The sequence below is a fragment of the Candoia aspera genome, chromosome 6 (assembly GCF_035149785.1).
Source record: "Candoia aspera isolate rCanAsp1 chromosome 6, rCanAsp1.hap2, whole genome shotgun sequence".
Lineage (NCBI taxonomy): Eukaryota > Metazoa > Chordata > Lepidosauria > Squamata > Boidae > Candoia > Candoia aspera.
The window spans coordinates 42,848,066-42,872,664 of NC_086158.1; the positions used below are offsets into that span (position 1 = coordinate 42,848,066).

General features: G+C 37.4%; 1 protein-coding gene across 3 annotated transcripts in view; it reads right to left on the reverse strand.

Annotated features, from left to right (window-relative positions):
- Window positions 1-957: 957 nt before the first annotated feature.
- Window positions 958-24,599, reverse strand: part of PPP2R3A (protein phosphatase 2 regulatory subunit B''alpha) — a 39,531-nt gene continuing 15,889 nt past the window's right edge. For 2 of the 3 annotated variants that reach the window (XM_063306855.1, XM_063306857.1), the window contains 11 exons: window positions 22,940-23,043; window positions 19,495-19,597; window positions 19,004-19,078; window positions 15,433-15,519; window positions 14,745-14,901; window positions 13,551-13,599; window positions 12,950-13,039; window positions 11,296-11,471; window positions 9,815-9,933; window positions 2,882-2,988; window positions 958-1,368 (listed from right to left, as the gene is read on the reverse strand). In XM_063306855.1, coding sequence (XP_063162925.1) covers window positions 1,272-1,368; window positions 2,882-2,988; window positions 9,815-9,933; window positions 11,296-11,471; window positions 12,950-13,039; window positions 13,551-13,599; window positions 14,745-14,901; window positions 15,433-15,519; window positions 19,004-19,078; window positions 19,495-19,597; window positions 22,940-23,043 — 1,164 coding nt within the window. In that variant the 3' untranslated portion in view covers window positions 958-1,271. Of the gene's footprint in view, window positions 1,369-1,781; window positions 2,287-2,881; window positions 2,989-9,814; window positions 9,934-11,295; window positions 11,472-12,949; window positions 13,040-13,550; window positions 13,600-14,744; window positions 14,902-15,432; window positions 15,520-19,003; window positions 19,079-19,494; window positions 19,598-22,939; window positions 23,044-24,599 lie in introns of those variants that run through there. The other variant, XM_063306856.1, reaches the window with a different exon arrangement.

Here is a 24,599-nt window from a genome sequence, read left to right on the forward strand (position 1 = left end):
GTTGATAGTTGACCCTAAAAGGCAGAAGCTATCTACCACTTCAATATCTTGTCAATTCTAAGGCAGGTTGTACCTGTTGTCACTATGGCATCATTTTATCACAGAATCAGAATGAAAAGGACCTCTGAGGTCATCGAATCCAATATCCTACTCAGTGCTGGACCTGCTAAAACATTTAAAACATAGCCATCCAGCCCCCATTGAAGACCTTCACTGAAGGGGAACATTCTACCTCACAAGGGAGCCAATTTTATGCCACTTAGAAACTTTTAAACAATTTATTGTAAATGCTTCCTTTATATGGGGATTACCTTTTAGCTTTTAAAAAATATTTTGAAGAACAAGATTCAAAATAATGGGTGGGGGATGAGATATTAACTGCATCTTCCTGGACATGTCTTGTAAATGTTATTTTTTTACCTGAGTTTTGTTTATTCTTGGAAGAGTTTGTACCCATTTTGTCAATTGATCCTAATTTTCTACACTTCAATTTGAAATGCTATAATTTGGTTGGGCTTTGCAATCAGCTATGAATCTTGGGTCATTCACCTCCTTGATTATGTTTGGAAAAGATATACTATTTTCTCTTTTACAGAGCAGGATTATTGCATTTCCTAAGACATGAATGCTTTTTTGGAAGAATTCTAATAAAGGAAAAAATTCCCATGAAGAGCAACCATGAAAACCAAGGGGCTATCTCTTTTCTACATTATACTTTAAAACAAAGAAACAAGAATTTGTTATTAGATTTAAATAAACTCTTGAAATCCCGTATTAAATTATCATTCTGATATTCTATAATGCATATAAATATCTGAAGTGAGCTAGAAATAATCTAGAAACTGACAGGTATTTCTGATAAATCAAAAAATTGAACATTAATATACAATTACATTGTAAGACAAGAAACTGAAAGTAGTTTCTAAATAATGAAAGGAAGAAGAAGAATCCAAAATGAAAAAAAAAATTCTCAAGAATTTATTGGTTGTTTCAAATTATTTGGTTTTTTTAAATAAACATTAACCTTTTCACCTTTATCCAGTCTTTGTTGTTTCCTTACAGATTCTATGAATCCCTCCACAAACATTCTATGCATACCCAGATAGTTAGGAAAATTATCACATTGGAGAAACAAACAATATATCTTGTATGATTGTGCTTCTGTTTCAGATGTTGGTAGCTTTGTCAAAGAAAACATGATTATTTCTTCAAATGTAAGGACTGAAGACTTCCATTTAATAATGGTAGACTTTAGGGACAAATCTCCATTCTTATGCTGAAAAATCCGAAATAACTGAATTATCTGACTTTTCTCCAATTTCAGACAGAGATAAGAGTTCATCTGTTTCATAATCATCTTCAAAGGAACTATAAGAAATGAATAAAGAGATTAACACTGAAATGGTATGGCTATCAATTTCTAGTTTTCAAATGATACTAATTTTAGAATATATGATGACAAGTATAATATAAAAAGCATAGCCCTATGAAACCTAAAGACAAGCAAGTCTGAATTATAGGCCAGCTGGTAAACAGAGTTAAGTGCTAAGTAAAGAACTCATATGAAGATAAAGTTCAGGATACAGGCTATGATAATTCAGCATAACATTAAAATGTAAAAATTGCAAATTTTTTGTGTCCATTTTCCTCACTGTTTACCCATTTTTCTCCCTATATATTTTTTATGTATGCATTTGCATGGACATGTATATCTATAGTGTATGTTTTGTTTATATTTTGCAAAATTAATAAGGAAAATCCTTCCACTTCACAAATGGCTGTTTTGGAAGAAAGAGATAGTTCAGCAAGGGTTGGGCTCAAACAGTACAGGAAGAGGCACATTGCATTTGAAGGTAGTTCCTCTTTACCCCTGAGATGAAGTAGCTTCTGAGATGAACGTTGCTCATTCATCTCACTTTTACCATGTTTGTAAGTAATCTTTCTCAGTAGTATATGCACATGTCATTCCTTATTGGAGTGGGGTTGGAGAAGGAGAATATGCTGGTTCCCAAAACACAGATTATTCTTAGGTCTCAAGAATAAGCAAGGCATAACAGGATATCTCTAACAGGAGTGCTGGAGAAGAAAAGTATATTTGGTTGGTAACAGGGTGTTTCCAAAATAACTACATTGCTCTGAAATACTGCCCATCTTCATTCATTCTTGCCAAAATTAGTCTGCAAACAAATGGATCAAGGCTGAGCTTCCTCATGATGAGCCAGTTTCTTTTTCCAGGATGTTTTTTTCAACTTTCCAGTCTAGCGTTAAATGGATGGTCCTGATGGCCTTCCATCCAAACAATAGCCAGGTCAAACCATGCTTAGCATTTGGAAATCAGCCAAGGTAGGCAAGGCACTACCAAACACTGGAACTAGCATTCCAAGTTTAGTTACAAACAGGACAGTCCTACCTTCTACTGTGGATTGAGGCCAGAGCCTCTAAAATATCCAAAGTTTTTTCACCTGAGCCTGTCATTTAATCTGTTTCTTTTTTAACTTCATCAGGATTTTGTTTTAATATTTCCATCCTACTGCAAACATTGGGAGGAAAATATTTGTTTTAGTCATAGGGCTGGTAAAAATTTCCCACTGTGCATTCAAAATAACTTCCAGGGACTGCCACTGACCCTGGAATGGTAAGGACTGCAGATGTTTTGCAAGGCCTAGGGAGTGGGGTTGCGAGGTGAGGCTTCTCTTTTCATCTTACTGCTGGTGAGACCTTTAATTAGCTATCAGATTTTGATTCATAGTAACCCCATTTTCTCTGTTTTAACATGTTCGTCATTTAACTTTATTTCAATATATTATCTTCTAGTTTCAACAATGAGTTTCAGAACTTCTTGGAACAGCATCTGTTCCAAGCAACTGTCGATTTTGCTCACCCTTCTTGTAACTGTACATTGCCAGACTCCTCAGCTACAAGAATTTCATATTCCTCAGCAGCATATCTGTCCCAGTCAGAGGGTTCCGGATTATCATTTTCAACATCCTAAATAAATGTATTAGAAAGAAACAGGTGAAACCAAACAAGTCTTTTAAAGATTATGTTGTACATAATTGTAAATATCTGCAATAAATAATGTAACAAAGTATTAGAAAGCATTTAAAGGAAAACTATCACATACTTTTTTGGTAGTTATCTCTAAATGAAATATCCTGCAAATATTATGGTAAGTTCCTATTCAAACATACAAAATAATTAAAGACTAATAATTCTTGTTTGTATATATCTGTTATGGAATGTGTCTCTGAAGCGGGAGGTGATGTGGTGAATTTCAGTAATGCTGCTGGTTCTCAGGAAGGAGGGAGCACATTCCGAGGAGGACAGGATAAGAGGAAACAGTCCAGGAAGTGATTGTGGGAAAACTAAGAGGTTCAGAATAGCCACGCCCTAGAGCTCTCCCAGGTTATTTCCCCTCAGGTAGGTAGAGTTGCTTTAGTCTGCTAAGATTATGGCTATGCAGTGTGAGCAAATAAAGAACTTAAGTTTGACTGGATTGATCCTCTGTTCTTGGGCTGGGCCTGACAATATCTGAATTTAAACTGTCCAATCCAGACTTTCTTAATTATCATTCATTTCAGCTAAACACGAGAGATTGTCGATTGGCAGGGACCAGGAAGAGGGCCTTCTTTGCTGTAGCCCCCGCCCTCTGGAATAAGTTGCCCCAGAGGTAAGGCAGGCCCACAGTCTCCCAGCCTTCTGAAAGGGGATCAAGACTTGGCAGTGCCACCTTGGGAGGGGGGATAGTCTGTCATGGGGGTGGTTGGCACCTTGATGCAGCCCTGGGAAATTTTATCGAGACTGGTTTCAGCATCTTGGATTTTGTATTTCATATTTTATATTTTAGAGTTTTATGTATATTTATATTTTTATAATGAATCTGTTTTAATGTTATTTTAATTCTTTTATCATCTTTATTTGCTTGTAAACCACCCAGAGTCGTTTGTTGAGATGTGTGGTGAAGAAATGTGATAAATAAAAACAAATAAACAAACAGTCTGATCCACATGTACAGGTAGTCCTTGGGTTACATCCATTTGTTCAGTGACTATTCAAAGTTATGACGGTGCTGAACAAGGGGGACTTACAATCGGTCCTCAGAGTTCTGGCCATCACAGCATCCCCACAGTCACATGATTGCAATCCAGGTGCTTGGCACCTGGCTCATGATTATGTGGCAGTGAGCCACAATCACGTGATCACGATTTTTGACATTCCCTACCAGTTTCCCACAAGCACAGTCAATGGGGAAGCTGGCAGGAAGTTGGAAGTCATGGTCATGTGAGGTCCTTACTTAACAAGGGCAACTGAGACTGCCATTGCTAAGTGATGTGATCACATGATATTGCACTTCATGACCATGCCACTTAGCGATGGCAATTCCAGTCCCAATTGCCGTCGTAAGCTGAGAGCTACCTGTTCAAGAAAATACAAACTGGAGATCCAGCCTTGAAAGTATATGTAGAGAGATCTCTGGATTGGATAGCATGTCTTCAGGTCAGTTACATGTTGTAAATATATACAGTTGTGTGTGTGTGTATTACACTACTACTAATATATATTAATAGTATGTTAGAAGTGCTATGGGATCATTCTTCCTGAAGTGAAATTGTTTATATTTTTGAAAATATTAAGGAAGAGGTGCTCCAGATTCTTCATCACTGTATTTAAAAAATTAGTTTAGTCATGATACAGGAGTTGCTTTAAAGATTTTAAATCTCTGACATAAGGAAAAGGTTGCAGAATATTTCTGATCTTGCTATCCTTTCCAACTGAAACAATTTTGAGAGTTCGCACAACACATTAAATCATTGTATTAAATATGCGCATAAACACATAGACACACTGCTACCTTTTCACCAATGTCATATGGCTCCTTAACCATAGTTAACTTGTGCAAAGCCAAGAGGTTACTGTTTCAGTCAACAGTAACTGAAATCTGGAAACATAATTTCAGTATCTGTTTAATATTAACTGGAAATGGGTTCTGGGTTCTTATGACACATTTAACCATAGACACTTCAGCAAAGGATCGTTACCTTGTCGTGGTGCTGGAGCTTGAGCACCTCAATGATGCCATGAGCTAAACCGTGAAGGGCCACCCAAGACGGGAAGGTCATGACAGAGAGGTCAGACTAAATGCGATCCCTGGGGAAGGTAATGGCAACCCACCCCAGTATTCTTGCCATGAAAACTAAATGTTATCAGTACAACCAGAGATATGTCAGTATACCATCGGAAGATGAGACCCCCAGGTCGGAAAATGGTCAAAATGCTACTGGGGAGGAACAGAGGATGAGTTCAACTAGCTCCAGACATGATGATGCAGCTAGCTCAAAGCCGAAAAGATGACTAGCGGCCAACAGTTCTGGTGGTGAACGGCGAATCCGATGTTCTAAGGATCAGCAGACCATTGGAACCTGGAATGTAAGATCTATGAGCCAGGGCAAATTGGATGTGGTTATTGGTGAGATGTCAAGATTAAAGATAGACATTTTGGGCGTCAGTGAACTGAAATGGACTGGAATGGGCCACTTCACATCAGATGACCACCAGATCTACTACTGTGGACAAGAGAACCACAGAAGAAATGGAGTAGCCTTCATAATCAATAGTAAAGTGGCTAAAGCAGTGCTCGGATACAATCCAAAAAACAATAGAATGACCTCAATTCGAATTCAGGGCAAGCCATCTAACATCACAGTGATCCAAATATACGCCCCAACCACAGATGCTGAAGAAGCTGAAGTAGAGCAGTTCTATGAGGATCTGCAGCACCTACTGGACAATACGCCTAAAAGAGATGTTATTTTCATCACGGGAGACTGGAATGCTAAGGTGGGCAGTCAGATGACACCTGGAATTACAGGTAAGCATGGCCTGGGAGAACAAAACAAAGCAGGACATAGGCTGAAAGAATTTTGCTAAGACAACTCACTCTGCATAACAAACACTCTCTTCCAACAACCTAAGAGACGGCTTTATACATGGACATCACCAGATGGACAACACCAAAATCAGATTGACTACATCCTTTGCAGCCAAAGGTGGTGGACATCTATACAGTCGGTAAAAACAAGACCTGGAGCTGACTGTAGTTCAGATCATGAACTTCTTGCACAATTTAGGATCAGACTAAAGAGATTAGGGAAGACCCACAGATCAGCTAGATATGAGCTCACTAATATTCCTAAGGAATATGCAGTGGAGGTGAAGAATAGATTTAAGGGACTGGACTTAGTAGATAGGGTCCCGGAAGAACTATGGACAGAAGTTCGCAACATTGTCCAGGAGGCGGCAACAAAATACATCCCAAAGAAAGAGAAAACCAAGAAGGCAAAATGGCTGTCTGCTGAGACACTAGAAGTAGCCCAAGAAAGAAGGAAAGCAAAAGGCAACAGCGATAGGGGGAGATATGCCCAATTAAATGCAAAATTCCAGCGGTTAGCCAGAAGAGATAAGGAATTATTTTTAAACAAGCAATGCGCGGAAGTGGAAGAAGACAATAGAATAGGAAGGACAAGAGACCTCATCCAGAAAATTAGAAACATTGGAGGTAAATTCCAGGCAAAAATGGGCATGATCAAAAACAAAGATGGCAAGGACCTAACAGAAGAAGAAGAGATCAAGAAAGGGTGGCAAGAATATATGGAAGACCTGTATAGGAAGGATAACAATATCGGGGATAGCTTTGATGGTGTCGTCAGTGAGCTAGAGCCAGACATCCTGAAGAGTGAGGTTGAATGGGCCTTAAGAAGCATTGCTAATAAGAAGGCAGCAGGAGACGACGGCATCCCAGCTGAACTCTTCAAACTCTTGCAAGATGATGCTGTCAAGGTAATGCATGCTATATGCCAGCAAATTTGGAAAACACAAGAATGGCCATCAGATTGGAAAAAATCAACTTATATCCCCATACCAAAAAAGGGAAACACTAAAGAATGTTCAAACTATCGAGCAGTGGCACTCATTTCACATGCCAGTAAGGTAATGCTCAAGATCCTGCAAGGTAGACTTCAGCAATCCATGGAGCGAGAATTGCCAGATGTACAAGCTGGGTTTAGAAAAGGCAGAGGAACTAGGGACCAAATTGCCAATATCCGCTGGATAATGGAAAAAGCCAGGGAGTTTCAGAAAAACATCTATTTCTGTTTTATTGACTATTCTAAAGCCTTTGACTGTGTGGACCATAACAAATTGTGGCAAGTTCTTAGTGGTATGGGGATACCAAGTCATCTTGTATGCCTCCTGAAGAATCTGTATAACAACCAAGTAGCAACAGTAAGAACAGACCACGGAACAACGGACTGGTTTAAGATTGGGAAAGGAGTACGGCGGGGCTGTATACTCTCACCCTACCTATTCAACTTGTACGCAGAACACATAATGCGACATGCTGGGCTTGAGGAATCCAAGGCTGGCGTTAAAATCGCTGGAAGAAACATTAACAATCTCAGATATGCAGATGATACCACTTCGATGGCTGAAAGTGAAGAGGAACTGAGAAGCCTTATGATGAAGGTGAAAGAAGAAGGTGCAAAAGCTGGCTTGCAGCTAAACCTCAAAAAAAAAACAAGATTATGGCAAGCAGCTTGATTGATAACTGGCAAATAGAGGGAGAAAATGTAGAAGCAGTGAAAGACTTTGTATTTCTAGGTGTGAAGATTACTGCAGATGCTGACTGCAGTCAGGAAATCAGAAGACGCTTAATCCTTGGGAGAAGAGCAATGACAAATCTCGATAAAATAGTTAAGAGCAGAGACATCACACTGACAACAAAGGTCCGCATAGTTAAAGCAATGGTGTTCCCCGTAGTAACATATGGCTGTGAGAGCTGGACCATAAGGAAGGCTGAGAGAAGGAAGATGGATGCTTTTGAACTGTGGTGGTGGAGGAAAATTCTGAGAGTGCCTTGGACTGCAAGAAGGTCAAACCAGTCCATCCTCCAGGAAATAAAGCCAGACTGCTCACTTGAGGGAATGAGATTAAAGGCAAAACTGAAATACTTTGGCCACATAATGAGAAGACAGGACACCCTGGAGAAGATGCTGATGCTAGGGAGAGTGGAAGGCAAAAGGAAGAGGGGCCGACCAAGGGCAAGATGGATGGATGATATTCTAGAGGTGACGGACTCGTCCCTGGGGGAGCTGGGGGTGTTGACAACCGACAGGAAGCTCTGGCGTGGGCTGGTCCATGGAGTCACGAAAAGTCGGAAGCGACTAAACGAATAAACAACAAAACAACCATAGACAACCCTCTGATCATAATTAATGATCACATAATATATTAATAGTGTTTGTTACATGAACACACTCTAAGAAGAGAGATATCTTAAGTTTATTTATGCATGTAATGAATAAATAACTGATGTATGTAAGTAGGCATGGAATTGATAACTTGGCTTATATTCAGGAGTTCACAGCAGGATATATAATACTCCCTCTTCCTGTTTTTCTCTACAACAAGAACCACATGATGTTATTTGGGCTGAGAAAGAATGACTAGCCCATTGTGGTAGGTACACACGACTAAGGAAGCAAGATCTTCACAAATTTCAGTAAGGTATCTTGTAATGCTTGTCTGGGGTAAATACAGAATCTTGGAAATTAAGATGAATTTCCCAGTCTCATTTATTATTATATATATTTTTAAGGTATGTAATTAATCAGATTTCTGCCCACTTGCACTGAGATAAGCTGTCAACTGACTCACTGTCAATGTGTTTCATCTACAATCTTTCACATCTAAAGTCACCCAGTGAGAATCTAAATGAGTGAGAGAGTTGAAGATGGAGCTAACAGTTCTCAGCTCATATATGGAAATTATGTAAATATATGACAGCTACTCAGCTTCAAGACCACCAAGCACCATTCCAAGGGGGAGGGGAGCCATGCATTTAAACTACTGTGGGAATTTGCACTCCCACTGGCAGCAGGCAATCAACTGTTCTGTATGGCTTCATTCTTCATTCTTGTTTGCAATAAAATTCTTATTTAGATGAATTGTCTGCGAAGTTTAGCCTTGGAGTGAAGCTGAGCTGTGAAGCTCTGATTTAATACCAAGTCCTAGTCAAAAGAGGCTGACCATGAGGCATGACTGAAAGCAATATAGATCTGTCTCCACAAGCCATGATTTCACAATCCAAAAGGCTGCAATTGGGGCAATCAATGATGGCTTTGTCCCAAAGATTACTTTGATTTGAGAACAGACATATCAATCACCAAATTCAATCTTCCTCTTCCACCATCCTCCCTCCCTCCCATCAAGGAATTCACCTAAGTGTTAAAATGAAGTTTATACCTGCCCTTTGCAGTATTGCACAGCTCCAACATGTATATCAGAGGCAGAATGTTGCTGATGATTTTGAATCAGGAACAGAGCATGTTAGAGACATTCATCTCACTTCCAGTGAATTAAAAACTACCCCAAATTTTCACCAACTGCAATGGGTTCAGGCTTTGCCACTAATGAGATCAAGCAACCAGGTGTAATAATTTCAGCTCTGTATGAGGTGCAGAAATGTATGCCAGTTCACAGTGCAATGGCTAATTTGCTCTGCGTCGTAAAACTACAGTGCAATGTGCACTTGCCCTAATGTTCAGCGGCAGACATTGCCATCATTTATTCTAATTTAACCCATGTCTTTTCTGAGTTATTAGGTATATGATGGAAAGAACTGCTTTTAGTTGGATTTTATACCACTGGCCATACCTGTTCAATTTCATGAAAATGTTAATATTCTTGTCACATTTCTCTATAAAATTCTAGTTCTTCATTTATGTAATCATTACTCTGAAACAGAGCTGCTTTATACCTTTTGCACAGCAAAGGGATCCCGTTGTTCATTGTCCAGATACTTTTCGAGGTTAAAGAATGTATTATAAAATACATGAGCCATTCTACATCTCTTCAAATCTCGTAGAGTAACTCTTCCTAAAAAAACAGCATATATATTTTACTAGCAGTTAACAGTTTTAGTGGATTGGGACAAAAAACTCCCACAGATCACATAACAATGTTTAAAGATTTGTAAAGGAGAGTAAGAGCATCTTTTAAAACTGAGTCACATGTTCTCTTAGCAGGCTTACTTCCAAAACAAGTTGATTGATTTTGTCCACTCAGTTTGAATCAGTGTGTGCCAACCTGATCATGTGAACTTGCCACAAGCCTTTTCCATGAATAATCATGTGAAATTTCATGTTCTATAGTTGCCAAGCAAGATGGCTGATGTATTTATAAACAAAGGGACTTCTTACCTGTAGTTTGAAATGCAGCTACAGTTAGTAGAATACTATTATCTAACATTATTATTATTATTATTATTATTATCATCATCATCATCATCATCATTTATAGGCTCCCAAACTCCCAAGGACTCTTGGTGGTTTATAGATAAGTTACATAAGAAACAATAAACAAGATGTATATAAATAAAAGGTTGACAAACTAATGAAAAACACAGAATAAAATTAGATTAACCAAACCAAATTATAACCAAACCAAACCAGAATGACCACTGGAAGAGCTCTGTTTTGAGCAGTTTTGAGAAGGCAGGGTGGGAGCCAACCGGATGTCTACTAGGACAGTCCATAGAGCCACTGAAAGGCAATGCCACTGAGCCTTGCCCTGCTCACCTCCCTAAATTGGGGCACCACTAATAGTTTTTCCCAGGTAGATTGAACTGACCAGGCCAATTCCAACTAACATAATTACTTGCTAGAATTGCGGACTTTTGTTCTTGGTGAAGGTATTTATAAGGTTGATTGCTAAGAAGGAATTCAGATAAATTAAGCAAAAGAAGTCAATGCATTTTGTCATATGCCTTTCAAAAATGCCTATGTGGAGAGGTTTACTCTTATTGCTTTCCGCATGATGTGTGTTGAGATGATTAGCGTTGTGTCTCATCTGTGTATGATCACCTCATACCAGATTATAGATTATTACATATTTGTAGGGAATTATTATCCCATTAAAAGCAATATTAATATATGCACCTATTATGCACTACCTATTTGCAGAGGTAGTTTCAAATGTCTGAGTAACTAAACTAAAATTCTAAAATTTTCTACTAAAATTATGTAGTATAGTAGATCAGGATAACTTTGTGATCCTTTTCACATTAACCAGAGAACAGGCTGAAGGTGCAAAGACTAGCAAGCTGGTGTGAAAGCTACTTTTGGCCATATTTCTGAAAAGAGATAAAACTCTTTAAAGCATCATAGTGATCAAATTTACTAAAAAAACAAAACAGAACAAACAACCTGGAAGAGAGAATTATTATATAATAGCTCTTACCCTCATATTCTGGTTTTACTAGATCAAGCATTTGGCATAGTAGGTCATGGAAGGGCAATGGCTCAATGCCCATAGATTCCATCCTCTCACACTGTTCCTCATAAAAAAACTCAAGTTCATACATTGATAGTGTGCCATCCCCATCCAAATCCATGCATCGGAACCAGTACTCAATACTACAAAACAAAGAGATGAATCAATATGTATTTTTTACAGTATGATAGCAAATAATATTTTCAAGCAACAAATGTTTTTGGGATGGCTTTCATGCACACACTAAAGCTTTGTCTGGACTTTCCCATATGACAGTTTGCACTGGAAAATGGTACCTCGAAGTTCAGAACATGAGCTAAGACATATAATACTTTCAGTTGTTCAGAAGAAAATTCTGTATTCTAAAATACAGAATTCTAAAACTGACTTTCAGTATCCTTGGGAGAGTTTTCAGATGGAAAGATGTTTGCTTTTAGCAGCATGATAAAAGTTTTATATGATAGAAACTACATACAGAACATGAGAATACATAACTTGTAAGAAGGTAATAAAGGTTATTTTTGCAATACAATACTCTGTTGTAGGTAAGTTATCTCCTATTTAGGGCTTTTCTCATGTTATTTTCATGGCTGGTAGTCAGTGAGGCTGGAGTGGCATGGAAGGTAGAACAACAAAGAACTGGTGAAATCATGATGGAGCATATTACCTTTAAGATCTTGAGTTCCAGACAAAGAACTGGTAGTAGTGTTTGATCAAGCAACCCAAAAACCTTTAACAGTTCACATATATCATTGTACACAAAATGCAAACTGAAGTAATGTACTTAAAGACTATGAATACAAATATATAATGTGTGTGTGTATGTCTGTGTGCATACTTTGCACTATACCATGGACTCATTGCACACAAAAAAGCAAAGTGAGGAGCACTGCTGAGGAAAAAAAACCACTAGCAAGAGATTGGAGGCTCATGGAGCAACAACACATTCCACAATAATTTCCACTCACTGTGGTTACCAGTTTACAAAAAGAAAAAAACTATTAACATTTTAAAAATACCAAACAGCTCTCCTATCCTCATGTACTTCAATGTTCGTATTTAGTCTGTCACCAAAAATGTAAAAATTACAATCAAAATCAATAAACTTGCTGGCTGGTAATTTTCAGTGTACTATTGTCTCTTGCTTCTCTTTTCTACTCTTCATGCAAATGATCAAGAAAACACATTCAATGTCTGTTTCCTGAGCTGGTTTATCTTGAAGGGCTGACATACTGACAGTCAAAGAATCAAAGGGGAGTACTATCCCTAGGATCATCTAGTCCAACTACTACAGTATCCCCAAGAGATGGTCTTTGAGCCTCTTGTGGGGGATCTTCAGAGAAGGAAATCCCACCACCTCCCAAATAAGTCTATTTCTTGGTTGAACAGCTCTTACGTCCAACCCCAAACAACTTACTTGTAATTTAAACTATTGTTTCTTGTCCTCTCATCTTGAACAATGTTGAAGTCACACCCATTGCATTCTGCATCTCTTTCAGCTTTTGGACCAGTGTAAGAGTAAGCCCACACAGTGTAAATTAAACTAATTAAGTAAGAGATCAGCCACGTATGGATAATAGTCACTAGGCTTACTATTTATATTTTAGATATCTTATTTTACCTTGTGGGGCATCTTTTGTCTTCTTCTGAGATCAGAAACCACACAAAGTCTGCATAGCTCATCTGGTTTTCTTTGTGTTCTTGACTTCCTCTAAAATGTATAAAAATATGTAATTAAATCCTTAAGAAAAAATATATATAAGCAGAGGTAAATTTTAAAAACTCACAGAGCAATCTGAAAGAGATCAAAGATAAAATTTCAATTCCTAAAAGTATTATTAGGGCTGATGATTATCTACTACCTAATTCTTCGAAAAGCAATGCTTTATTAACCTGAAAACATACTCCAGACAGAATTGGAATGTTATCCTAATATTACTAACATGACAAGTTTGATATCAGGATCCTGGGCTGAGTTTTAGTCCAATAATTGTGAGGACTGCCTTTGAAGAACCTTCCGATGATGAGGAGGCTGCAGTGCCTCTTCACAACCAGGGGAGTAGGGAATCATTGACACCTGTCAGGGAACAGGTGGTGGTGAAGGCCTCTCACAGAGGAGAAAAAACTATGGTGGAGGAGCTATTAGTATCCATTCTCCTAACCCTAAACAGTTTAAGCCAAAATTCAAAATTCACATTTTTGAAATGTCACCATCTACTTACCTAAGAACAGCTCCAGTAAATATTCTTTCTATAATTCTGCTTGACAAAGCTGTAGATTAAAAAAAAAAAGTGTGAGGGCTGGTTTGTAGGCTGATCAGGAGATAGTTGTGTAAATAGTTATCTGGAAGCTCATACATTATTGATAAAAAGACCTGCCTCCTTGCCCTATCACAGAAAAGCCATTAGAAAGAAATTACAAAAGCCTCCACCCTAAGGTCTTAGAAGACAAATAGATTCTTATGGAAAATAGTTCAGTAGCTGAAATTCTTGTCACCCTATCCCTTTGGCTCCAATAAATCTTGTTAAGAAGGCTCTACTTGAGAAACAAGATTACTCTTTGAATTCACTAGAGCCTGACAAACAGTTAGAAACGTTTAGGTTCCTGAATCTGTTTGCTATGGTATAAAACCATTGCTTTTTCTTATACAAAAGTGATATACGTGAAGACAAGTACATGCATGCAACAACGTTCAATTTTATGCAAAGTTCAACATGAGCATTATCATTATGTTGTTTCCTAGATATGTCTTCACTACATATCAATTTATTATCATTATTTTAATTCTGAATTCCTTTCAGTCATCACTTTGATCTTTTAATGCAAGAAGTCTTCTTTAACATGTGGAAGGGCCATTAGGGTAAATCCATACAGTGTATCATGTAATTGAGATGTTCAGTCAAATATTAAAATTGTGAACACCTGCGTGCTTCAACCAACTGCAGAATAAGAACAAAATTTCCTGGTAGAAATTAGCATTATTGCAGGATTTGAGGACAATGAAGAAGTTTGGATGTAGTTTCTGTTTATGATTGTTTTGATTTTCACACATCTTCCTTTGCAATGTTATAGCAAACACATAATTTAGTTTAACAATTTGTTTTGAGCTACCCTTCATATTCTTCAGAAGTGACAATCCACATACTGAATAACGTATTAAAGCAAGGACTATTTTCCTATAAGCCAATCCTGAATGGCAATAAATGACTGAAAAAGTAGGAAGTGGTATAAGAGAAGTCTTTAGTAAAGCATGGAGGATGTTAGGTTAAGTCTGATAATCAGGGATTCCCATAGGGTGTGTGTGTGTATGTCTGTGTGTGTACATGTGTTTGTGTGTGTACACACGCAACACACTTGGACAAAAGCATATTGCATTTATAATAAGAACCTGTTCTTTTGTTTTTGAATTTTCTTACCTTGATCATTGTATCTAGCCAGATCACTCTGATTGATATAGAGATCATGATCAGTGTCCAGTTCCCAGAATTTACAGTAAATAACATAGAAGTGCTCATAGGAAAAATAGTCAGTGATTTGATTAATGTCTTCTTCTTCTTCTAAGAGGGCCAGAGTCTGAAAAGATGAGAATGGAGTCGTTCTACATAAGAAGGTGCTAGAAAAGTACCAGAAACTTTAACTAGACAATGTCATGTGTATTACGATTTAGTGTTAGTTATTTTTAAAACAGCTTGTCTGGTATTTCATGCAATCTTATATTTAATTGGCTTTTATTTTCCCCCTTCCTTCTTAAATTAAGTTCTTACAGGGTAGCAGATGCCACTGCCATAGCTGGAGTATCACTCAACTCCTATATTAATTGGAGTTTAGATTTGCTCTGCCTGCCACAAAAAAGCAAAAGCCTAGGTTTTTATTTGATTGTATCAATACTAGTACTTATCTGATTACTAGAATATTCTATCTAGTATATTTACCTGGATAGTATACCTCCAGTATTTCCTTCATACTTAAAATCTGCCTAACTTACCAGAATGCATAGTACTTTTATTGCTAATCCAACTGAAGTGCAAAAAACTCTGAATAAGTTATGGGAATAAAAAGTATTTTGAGATACATATTGTTCATATGGATGCAAAAAGAGCATACTTGCAGAAAGTTGCTTTTCCTCAGCTCTATTAGTGATATTTTTCCAGACCACGATCTATTCACCATGTAAAATATTCTCTGAATAACCTGGAAAAAGATTAAATATACACCTCAAAATCACTGGCAAATCAAAAAATTTATTGCCTGTGCAGATTAAAGAAAAAAAAACTCTTGAAATCTAACAGGTTTTATATTACATAACTTGTAATACTGTATTACATTTGGTGATGCTTGTAAAATATGCATATAGTGTTTTTAGACTAAATATGCATTAATGAAATTCTTAAAATCTAGAACACGGATTACAACAATGATCTATTGCAATGACATCTGTAAAGACATTAAAGATAGAAGTAGACACAAGGAATATCTTCAAAAGATCTTCAAACTCGGGAGGAGGTTCCAACCTCGAATTAGTATGCTAAAGGATGCCAGTGGACAAATAAAAACTGATTCGCAGAAGATCAAACAAAGATGGAAGGAATATACTGAAATATACAGTAAGAATGTCAACATCCAAGAAACTTTAGAAGATATTCTCTATTTACATCTAGAATTAGATGATGAATTTAGATCAGCATTCAGTTCATTACCAAGTCAGAAAGGTACAGGAATTGCTGGAATATCTACAGAAATTTGACAATCAACAGAATAATACTATGCCAGCAAATCTGGAAAATGAAATAGTGGCCAACAGACTGGAAGAGACAGTCTATATATCAGTATCAAAGAAAGGACACTTAATAGAGTGTGCAAACTATTGCACAACGTTCTTAATTTCACATGCTAGCAAAATAATGCTTAGGATCATGCAGTACAGCTCTACATGGAAAGAAAGATACCAGATGTTCAAGTTGGTTTTAGAAAAGATCGAGGAATAAGATACATTATTGCTGATGCATGATTGGATTAATGAGTAATAATAGTTATTATATTATTTATTAAGTTTTTATGATGCCTGACTCCCAATAACTCTGGGCAGCTCACAAATAAAAACATTAAAAACAAGAAAAAAATACAGTAATAGACACAATAAAAAAAATGGTGTTACCCTTAGGTAACAACAACTAGACAGGAACAAAAGAGAAACGAACCCACACAATCCAAAGCGGACTCACCCTCACCAAAGGCCAAAGAAAGCGAAAGAATATTAAAAAGAAATCAATATGTGCTTCACTGAGTACAAAAAGAACTTTGATTGTGTCAACCATGTCAAATTGTGGAATGTCCTAAGGAAAATGGGTATCCCAGAACATCTCATTGTCCTCATGCAAAACCTAATTTTACAAGACAGAAAGCCACAGTCCAAATGGAACATGGTGAAACAGAGTGGCTCCGTGTCAGCAAAGGAGTGAGACAAGACTGCATACTGTCTCCTTATTTATTCAATTTATATGCTGAATATTGAGAGCCAGTTTGGTAGTGGTTAAGGTGCTGGCCTAGAAACCAGGAGACTGTGAGTTTTAGGCCTTACTTAGGCATGAAAACCAGCTGATGACTTTGGGCCAGTCTCTCTCAGCCCAACCTATCTTACAGGGTTGTTGTTGCTGTGGGGAAAACAGGAGGCAGGAATATTAGGTAAGTTTGCCACCCTGAGTTATATATTTTAAAAAGACAGGATAAAATATTATTGTTATTGTTGTCATCATTAGGAAAAGATGAGTATGGATTTAAAATTGAAGGAAGAAACATTGATAACCTATGCTATGAAAAGAGTGCTGAGAAGTGCTGGTGATACTACTTTGATAGCTGAAAATGCAAATGATTTGGAAGTTCTAGTAACGAAAGTCAAAGAGCACAGTGAAAATAATGGGACCACAATAAAATATAGATGACAAAGGTGACAAAACTAAGAACAAGTACAGTAACCAGCCTTAGAATTGACAATGGAAACACTGAATGGAAATGGTGGATAGCTTCTGCCTTTTAGGCCTGAGTATCAACAGTAAAAGAACCAGCAGTCAAAAAATATACTGCAAACTAGCAATGAAAGCCTTGGAAAAGATATTCAGATGCCTTGATGTGTCTATACCTACAAAGATCAGAATTATGTAGACAATGGTTGTCCCTGGGACATCCTATGAAAGAGGAAGTTGGCCTTTGAAGAAGCAGGATAGAAAGAGCACTGATGATGGAGCTTTGGTGTTGGAGAAGGCCTCAGAAGCCTTCTTGGTATTCTACCATGGATAGCCAAGAAAACGAACAAATGGATCATACAACAAATCAATCCAGAGTTCTCATTTGATACACAAATGACCAGGCTCAAATTATCATATTATGGACACACTGGGAAGTCCATAATTCTGGGAAAGGTGGAAGGAAAGCGAAGAGGATGACCAGCAACAAGGTGGATGGACTTGATTACAGTTGCAATGGGTTCACCAACCAAAGACATGAAAGGCAAGAGTGGGGATAGATCATCCTGGAGAATCATCTGTGTGGTCACTAAGAGTTGACACTGACTTGATGGCACATAATCAACTGGGCTTTTAATGGATTTTTAAAAAAATCCATAGAATGCTTTAGAACCATTTACCCATGCATTTCTTTTAAAATACACAGCTCTTAAGGAAAATTATTCAAGAACCTTTTTCAAAAATTCAAAATCAGTCTGCTTTTGCTCTTTGACATACCAATTTGTCCTATGCAGAGTTCTTAAATCTGTATGTTCCTGATATTTGAGATTTTAAAAACTTAATTATACTGTTGACAGATCTGTAGTAATTCTATGTTCTTAGTTTTGTTTAGTCAGAAAAAAATACTAGACTCGTAGAGCTGGAAAGGGCCATCAGGTCCAATGCCCTGCTCAATTTAATTAAACTATCCGTAACAGATGGCTGTCTAGCCTTTGTCTGAATGTGTCCAATGAAGGGAAGGCCACAGCTCTCTGAGTAACCGATTCCATGTCAAACCATTAATTAGGCTTCCAAGTACTATGAAGTCCTGTGAGAGCAAAATTTTCAAATACAGTCGCAGCAAACTCCCTAATAGCCCTGTCCCAATCACTGTGATGCAGTAGACAGTCCATCAGTTATATAAGTTTAGTGATATCACAGCTTTAAAGAGAAGAACTGGCTATTTGAGCAATGTTTGGAGATGGGCAAGGATATGAGCCAAATTTTAAAGATGCAGAAAAACATATTCCCAACATGTTATTTTAATTAGTAATGTAACAGCTGCACTTTGTTCTTTCCAAGCAGTTTTCAAAGAGAATCCCACATTAATTGCATTCAGTTGCACTAAATTTCTTTCATAAGTAGGACTGGGAAGGAAAACATGGTAAACCATTTCTATACTGTTGTAAAAAAAAAAAACCCCTGTATGGATATGCCTATGTAGCCACAAATAATCATTTTATTAATTGATTGTAACTATGAACAACCAAGCAAAATTTGTAGAAAAAGCAAACCGGATGGGAAAGATAATGAAGAATTAAATAGTTGAAACAAATCAACGCCAGTTAGCCAACCTGGATTTGTCTTACTTCGGACACTGGTCATGTTTCAATTTCACCATGAATCATGAAACTTTGCATAGAGAAATGCTAACATTGTACATGCAGCCAACGTACCGTAGTAATGTAGCGGGAATGAAATTCTGGGGCATCCTTTAGAAATGTCAGTCCTGGGTGAGTTTCAACTATATCCTGAAAGACACCGAAATGATTAAATACAGAAAAATGCCGTAACATTTTAAAACTAGCACAGTACCTAAAGGGAAGCTAGGGTAAAGTAAAATGAAAATTTACCACACGATAAGCTATGCTAACTTGCTTTAACCATGTAGAAATGAGGAAAGATGGAATGATGGACTTTCCCTCCTCTTTTTGCCACACCACTTACTCATAAAACCTTGGCCCTGGAAAGGGCCTATGAGGCTATCAAACACAATTCCCTGCTCAATGCAAGAATCCAATTTAAAGAATAAATGACACATGGATATTCTGCCTCAATTTGACTTCTTCCAGTGAAGGGGAGCTACCTCAGTAATTGGTTCTACTGTCAAATTATTTTTACCGTTATGAGCTCTAGGCTGGAATCCAAAAGGACCGGTCAAACATACCTGCAGTATTGGGATGAAATCTTCTTGTTCCAAATAGTTACAGTTGGGCTTTGCTAAAAGGCAAATGAATTTTGATGCATCATCATGACAGTTGTATAGTATCCTACAAAGGAGAAATAAGACTGTAAGAGTATTCCTATCAGTCTGAGTTTCCAAAGAAGGAAAAACCTTCAGTGATTTCAGCTTAATTCAGCATTTCCCAATCTTGGCACTTTTCAAACGTGGACATGAACTGCCAAAATTCTCAGCATACTATTTGGGGAATTCTAGGGTCTGAAGTCTACAAATCCAGAGGGCACTCAAGCTGAGCAAGGCTGCCATAACCTTTTAATCAACACCTATTGAATGTAACTTGAGCCAAGCTATATGTTACATTCAAAACAGTCTTGCTTGTAAATGCAAGGTTATTGTTGTTGCTTCACATATGGCAATAATAATAAGAAAAATGACAAAAATAACTAAACTAGGCACAGTATTTTATATATTATATCTAGCTATATCTATATATCTTTATGTGCACATATGCATGTATGTCAGCCCCACTATGTAGACAAAACCAAGAAATCAACTCCACATGAAGACTAAAACTACTTTTATTAATATTGGCTATAGTAACAGAATCTCACAAGTCTGACTGTGCTTTACCCTCCCCCCATCCCCAAATACCCATGTGAATTAGGGAGTCTTCTACCTGAGTGTTTTGAGCATGCCTTCTTCTTGTTTTAGATTTAAGCCATGTTTTTTCCCTTGTTGCTTTGGTAATGGATCTGGCCTAACTCCATCAAGGTCATCTTCCTAACTTCCTACAACATGTGTGTGAAAGGTGAAAGGTCCCCTGTGCAGGCACCGAGTCATGTCTGGAGGGACACCGCTTTCACGACGTTTTCTTGGCGGACTATAGCGGGGTGGTTTGCCATTGCCTTCCCCAGCAAGCTGGGTACTCATTTTACCAACCTCGGGCGGATGAAAGGCTGAGTCGACCTGAGCTTCTGCTGGGACTGAACTCGGGTCGTGGGGAGTTTCAGTTGCAATACTGCCGCCTACCACTTTGCGCCACACAAGGCTCTCACAACGTGTGTGTGTATGTATATACACACACAGAGAGACATATATGTGTGTGTGTGTGTATACACACACACATATACATACATATACAACATGTGTATAGACAGACAGACAGACATATAGATAGATATTGTCTGCCTTCTTTCCTTCCTTCCTTGATTCAATATGGAAATGCCACAGGTGGGCAATCGTTAAGCTCCTTCCCAAGCTATCTAATTCAGGAGCCCACCCCCAGCCCACAACCCCATGGAAGAAATACCAAGTTAAAAAGAATAGAGGAACTTCTCCTGACATAATGCCAGCTGAAGGCTAGTACTTTATGCATTGTACAAATACTTATTTTTATCTATTAGAAAGTACATAAATTAACTAAGAACATTGGAATCAAAATGTATATTTTTGTCTTACAAATGTCTTACCATATAGATTTCTTTGATTTGGAAATTGATATGCTGACCTTTAAAATTGGATTTGTCAATGCAACATATAATCAAGCAACTTAAGAATGATAAAAACTATAAACAAAAACATGAAATGTAAACTAAACTAAGCAGCCTAAAACAGACTAGTAAAAACAGCATAAAATCTAGAAAATACTGGAACAACCATTAAAACAATCAGTTAAAAAAGCTTCATATAGAAATTTTCTGTGTTATAGAAGGATAAATCATCTACCAATAACTGTAAAAACCAATTGTCTCCTGTACTTTTTAACATGTGCATGAAGACATTGGAGAATGTCATCAATCAACATGGGGTCATGTATCATCAGTATGCTGATGATACTCAGCCGTGCATCTCAACTCCAGGTTGAATATTGTAGAAGATGCTCTGTTGATGGCCCACACCTATGGACACACACCTTCTTCCCTTTGGTAATTCAGGAAAGGCATCAAGACCAGGTTGTTTGTGAAAGCCTTTGGGAAGTGAAGTGGAGATGGCGCCTTGCAAGTTGTGACTGTTTATAGTGGAATAATGTTTTTTTTCAGTTTTTCTTATTTGTTTTCTTGTTTCTAATATTACCTTGTAAAGAAAAAGCTCCAAATAAAATGTTTTTTTTATATACTGTATAGAGTTGTTGGGAGTCAGAGAGCATATAAATACTGACTGTAATGGCGAACACATGACTGAGAAAGATGCTGCAAAGATCATAAATGTACGCATTGGTCACAAAGTTACTTTTTCATCTCTGTTGTAACTGCAAATAGTCGCTGTCTGAGGCAGTCGCTAAATGAGGACTACCTATAAACAGTTATGATCTCTGTTATGTAAAAGTCCAATTCACTTAAAGTGAAATCATTTTCCTTTGCCCTACCTGGATCAAGTAATATCTTCAGGAACAAAAACAGCTTTTTTCTGTGCTGCTTTATCTGAACTGGAAGAAAGCTGGTATCTTCTTTTGCAGCACCACAGCTCTGCAGGCACTGCAAGCACTTCGTTTTCCCACTGGTGGGAAGTTTCATCTCACTTAACTCCCTGTTTCAGACCATCTCTAATATGTTATTATTTCACAGGGGAAAGTGGCTTGGCAGCTTTACAGCCTCCCCTCATAGCAATCATACAGATTTGTTTTGCATACAGAAAACAGATGCTCACAATGTGAACCAAGAACATGGATGGAGGATGATGTTAGCAATTTATTTTCTTCCCTTTTTGTGTGAAGTGGGAATAAAGGAATTTTTTTCCTCTGCAACCTGCAGAAATTTGCAGCCCAGTCCTCTCTGAAATATATTTTATTCTACACAGACTTAGCATTTTGAGATCAATGGATATAAAAGGGATATCTGCTGGCCTTAAATCACTTTTGAGGAGGTGGGAATAGAGGCAGCATAGAGGTGCCCTTAAAGTAGACAGTGCTGGAGTCTAGAAGATGGTGGTGGAGATGCTAAAAATAACTTAAGAGGCAGGGAAGACATCTGTGAGCTAAGAAAACCATGGGAAGTAGTTGTTGAAAGTATAATAACATTATAAGTGGGTGGGAGAAGGGAATGTAGGGCTGGGAGAGGGAGTGGCTGGGTTGGAGAAGATTGTTGAGAGAACTGGGAAAAGCAGTAATGGAATGCAGAATCCCAGCAGGAGGACTGAAGAGGGAGGGTTGAAGATCCTAACAGGGAAGTGAAAGAATCCCGGCATAAAGGCTGGGGTAAATGAGGGGAGGTTTTGGAAACTTCAGCAGGATAGGTTAGGGAATCCTGTTAAAGAAAAGCCAGATAAAAAAGACACATACAGAAAAGGGGCATTCTCAGTATGTTCTACTTGCATATAATTATCATGACAACTAATAGTAGTGCCCTGGACATTCCTTCAAAATTATAAATACCTAGAGTACAAATAAGTTGGAGAACCCTGCTTGAAGAGAATATTTTTATACTGTGCTCACTTTCTCCACATGGCCACAAATGAATGTACAGATACAAATCCTGTCTGCTCTCCTCCAGATGCATTGAACATGGGAGCTTTCCAGTATAGGGGACAGCAGCATATCTGTAAAAAGTACAAAACAAAATATGAATGTTAATGTAAGCAAAATAGTAATGTTAATATCTAGGAAAAGGCATTTTTTTCCTCAAGACATTTTAATGGAACACATTGGAAAATAAAACCCAGGCAAACTATATATAGTACATTATATAGTTGAGTTGAATCTCACAGACTTATTGCTTAAATTATGGTTTTATTATTAGAACTATTATTTAAACAATAGTTCTTGCTACTGTGTAAATCTTTCATATATGAAACAATTTTGTGGCTTTAATCCCATTAATCATGCAATATAAGTTACTTCAAATGTATTTTATTTGCATTTTTAAATGGATTAACGACCATGAAAGATTTACAGTCTTGTTCTGATATCTACATCACTTGTAGATATGACATTGCATTGTTTAATTGATATGACAACAATGAACAGAAATACTCAATTCTCTAGTGCATTTTAAATTTTTTGATTACTATTGCTCCATTAAGTTGCATAAATTGGGTGTTTGCTCTTCATTACAACTCTCCTGGGTATAGAACTCTCTCTTTCATCACTATTAGCAGGTGCCATAGTCACATGCATGGGTCAAGGGAAAAATATTATTCAGCAATAGCAGTAGGGAACTTTGTTGCTAATTTTCATTCCTATTGATTTGTATTACCGCCAGCTGTTGTTCAGGTGCAAATGTGAAGAACATCTGGTTTCTCTTTTGCTAGATAAGAAACCTAGCAGTGATTTTGGATACATCAGAATTTAGTATCACAAAGCTAGATCACAGACATGTTTTAAGAGGTCAAACTTGTATTTACCAATATCTCTTGATACAGTTAGTTGATCTCAATTCAATTGATTTTATTACTGTCACTGACCAGTACAAGATACAATTCTATAAAAATATGCACATTAGCCATTAGCCATAAAATATGAGCCATCTAAATTAAAATAATTTTAAATTTGAGTTTACAAGTTCCAATTAGCTGTTAAAATACGTTTGGATCACAATGTAAGTGAGCCCCTTAATCAAGTTTAAAAACAATCTTATTAATTTGCATTATCATGACTAATATTCTATCAGGTATAAGTGTCTATAAAAAAATATATAAAATATTAAAAGGAGTGATAAAAAGAGTAAAATATCATATATAAAATGTGTTATATAGACCACAAAGTTATTACAAGGGATACATTACTACATTTTTCCAATCATAATCTGACGTATCTTCATAGCAGCTGCGCAGAATCTGGCTACTTGCACCGTGACAGTTGGATATTCATCTATAAGTAACATTTGCATACAATCTATATCTTTCCATCTAGGGCATTTACTAATCAAAGGTAATATTAGTTTACTCCTGAGCTCTTTATAAAAAGGACAACGGAGAAGCACATGGTCTGTAGTTTCTATCTCTCCATTGTTACAAGGGCACCACCTTGCAGCTATTGGGATTTTTTTGTATCTGCCTTCCAAGACTGCAGAAGGGAGTGCATGGCTTCGAGCTAGGGAGAAAGCTTTTCGCTGGCTAGGAATTTCAAGCTGAGGAAGGTAGTTAGCGGTATTGAC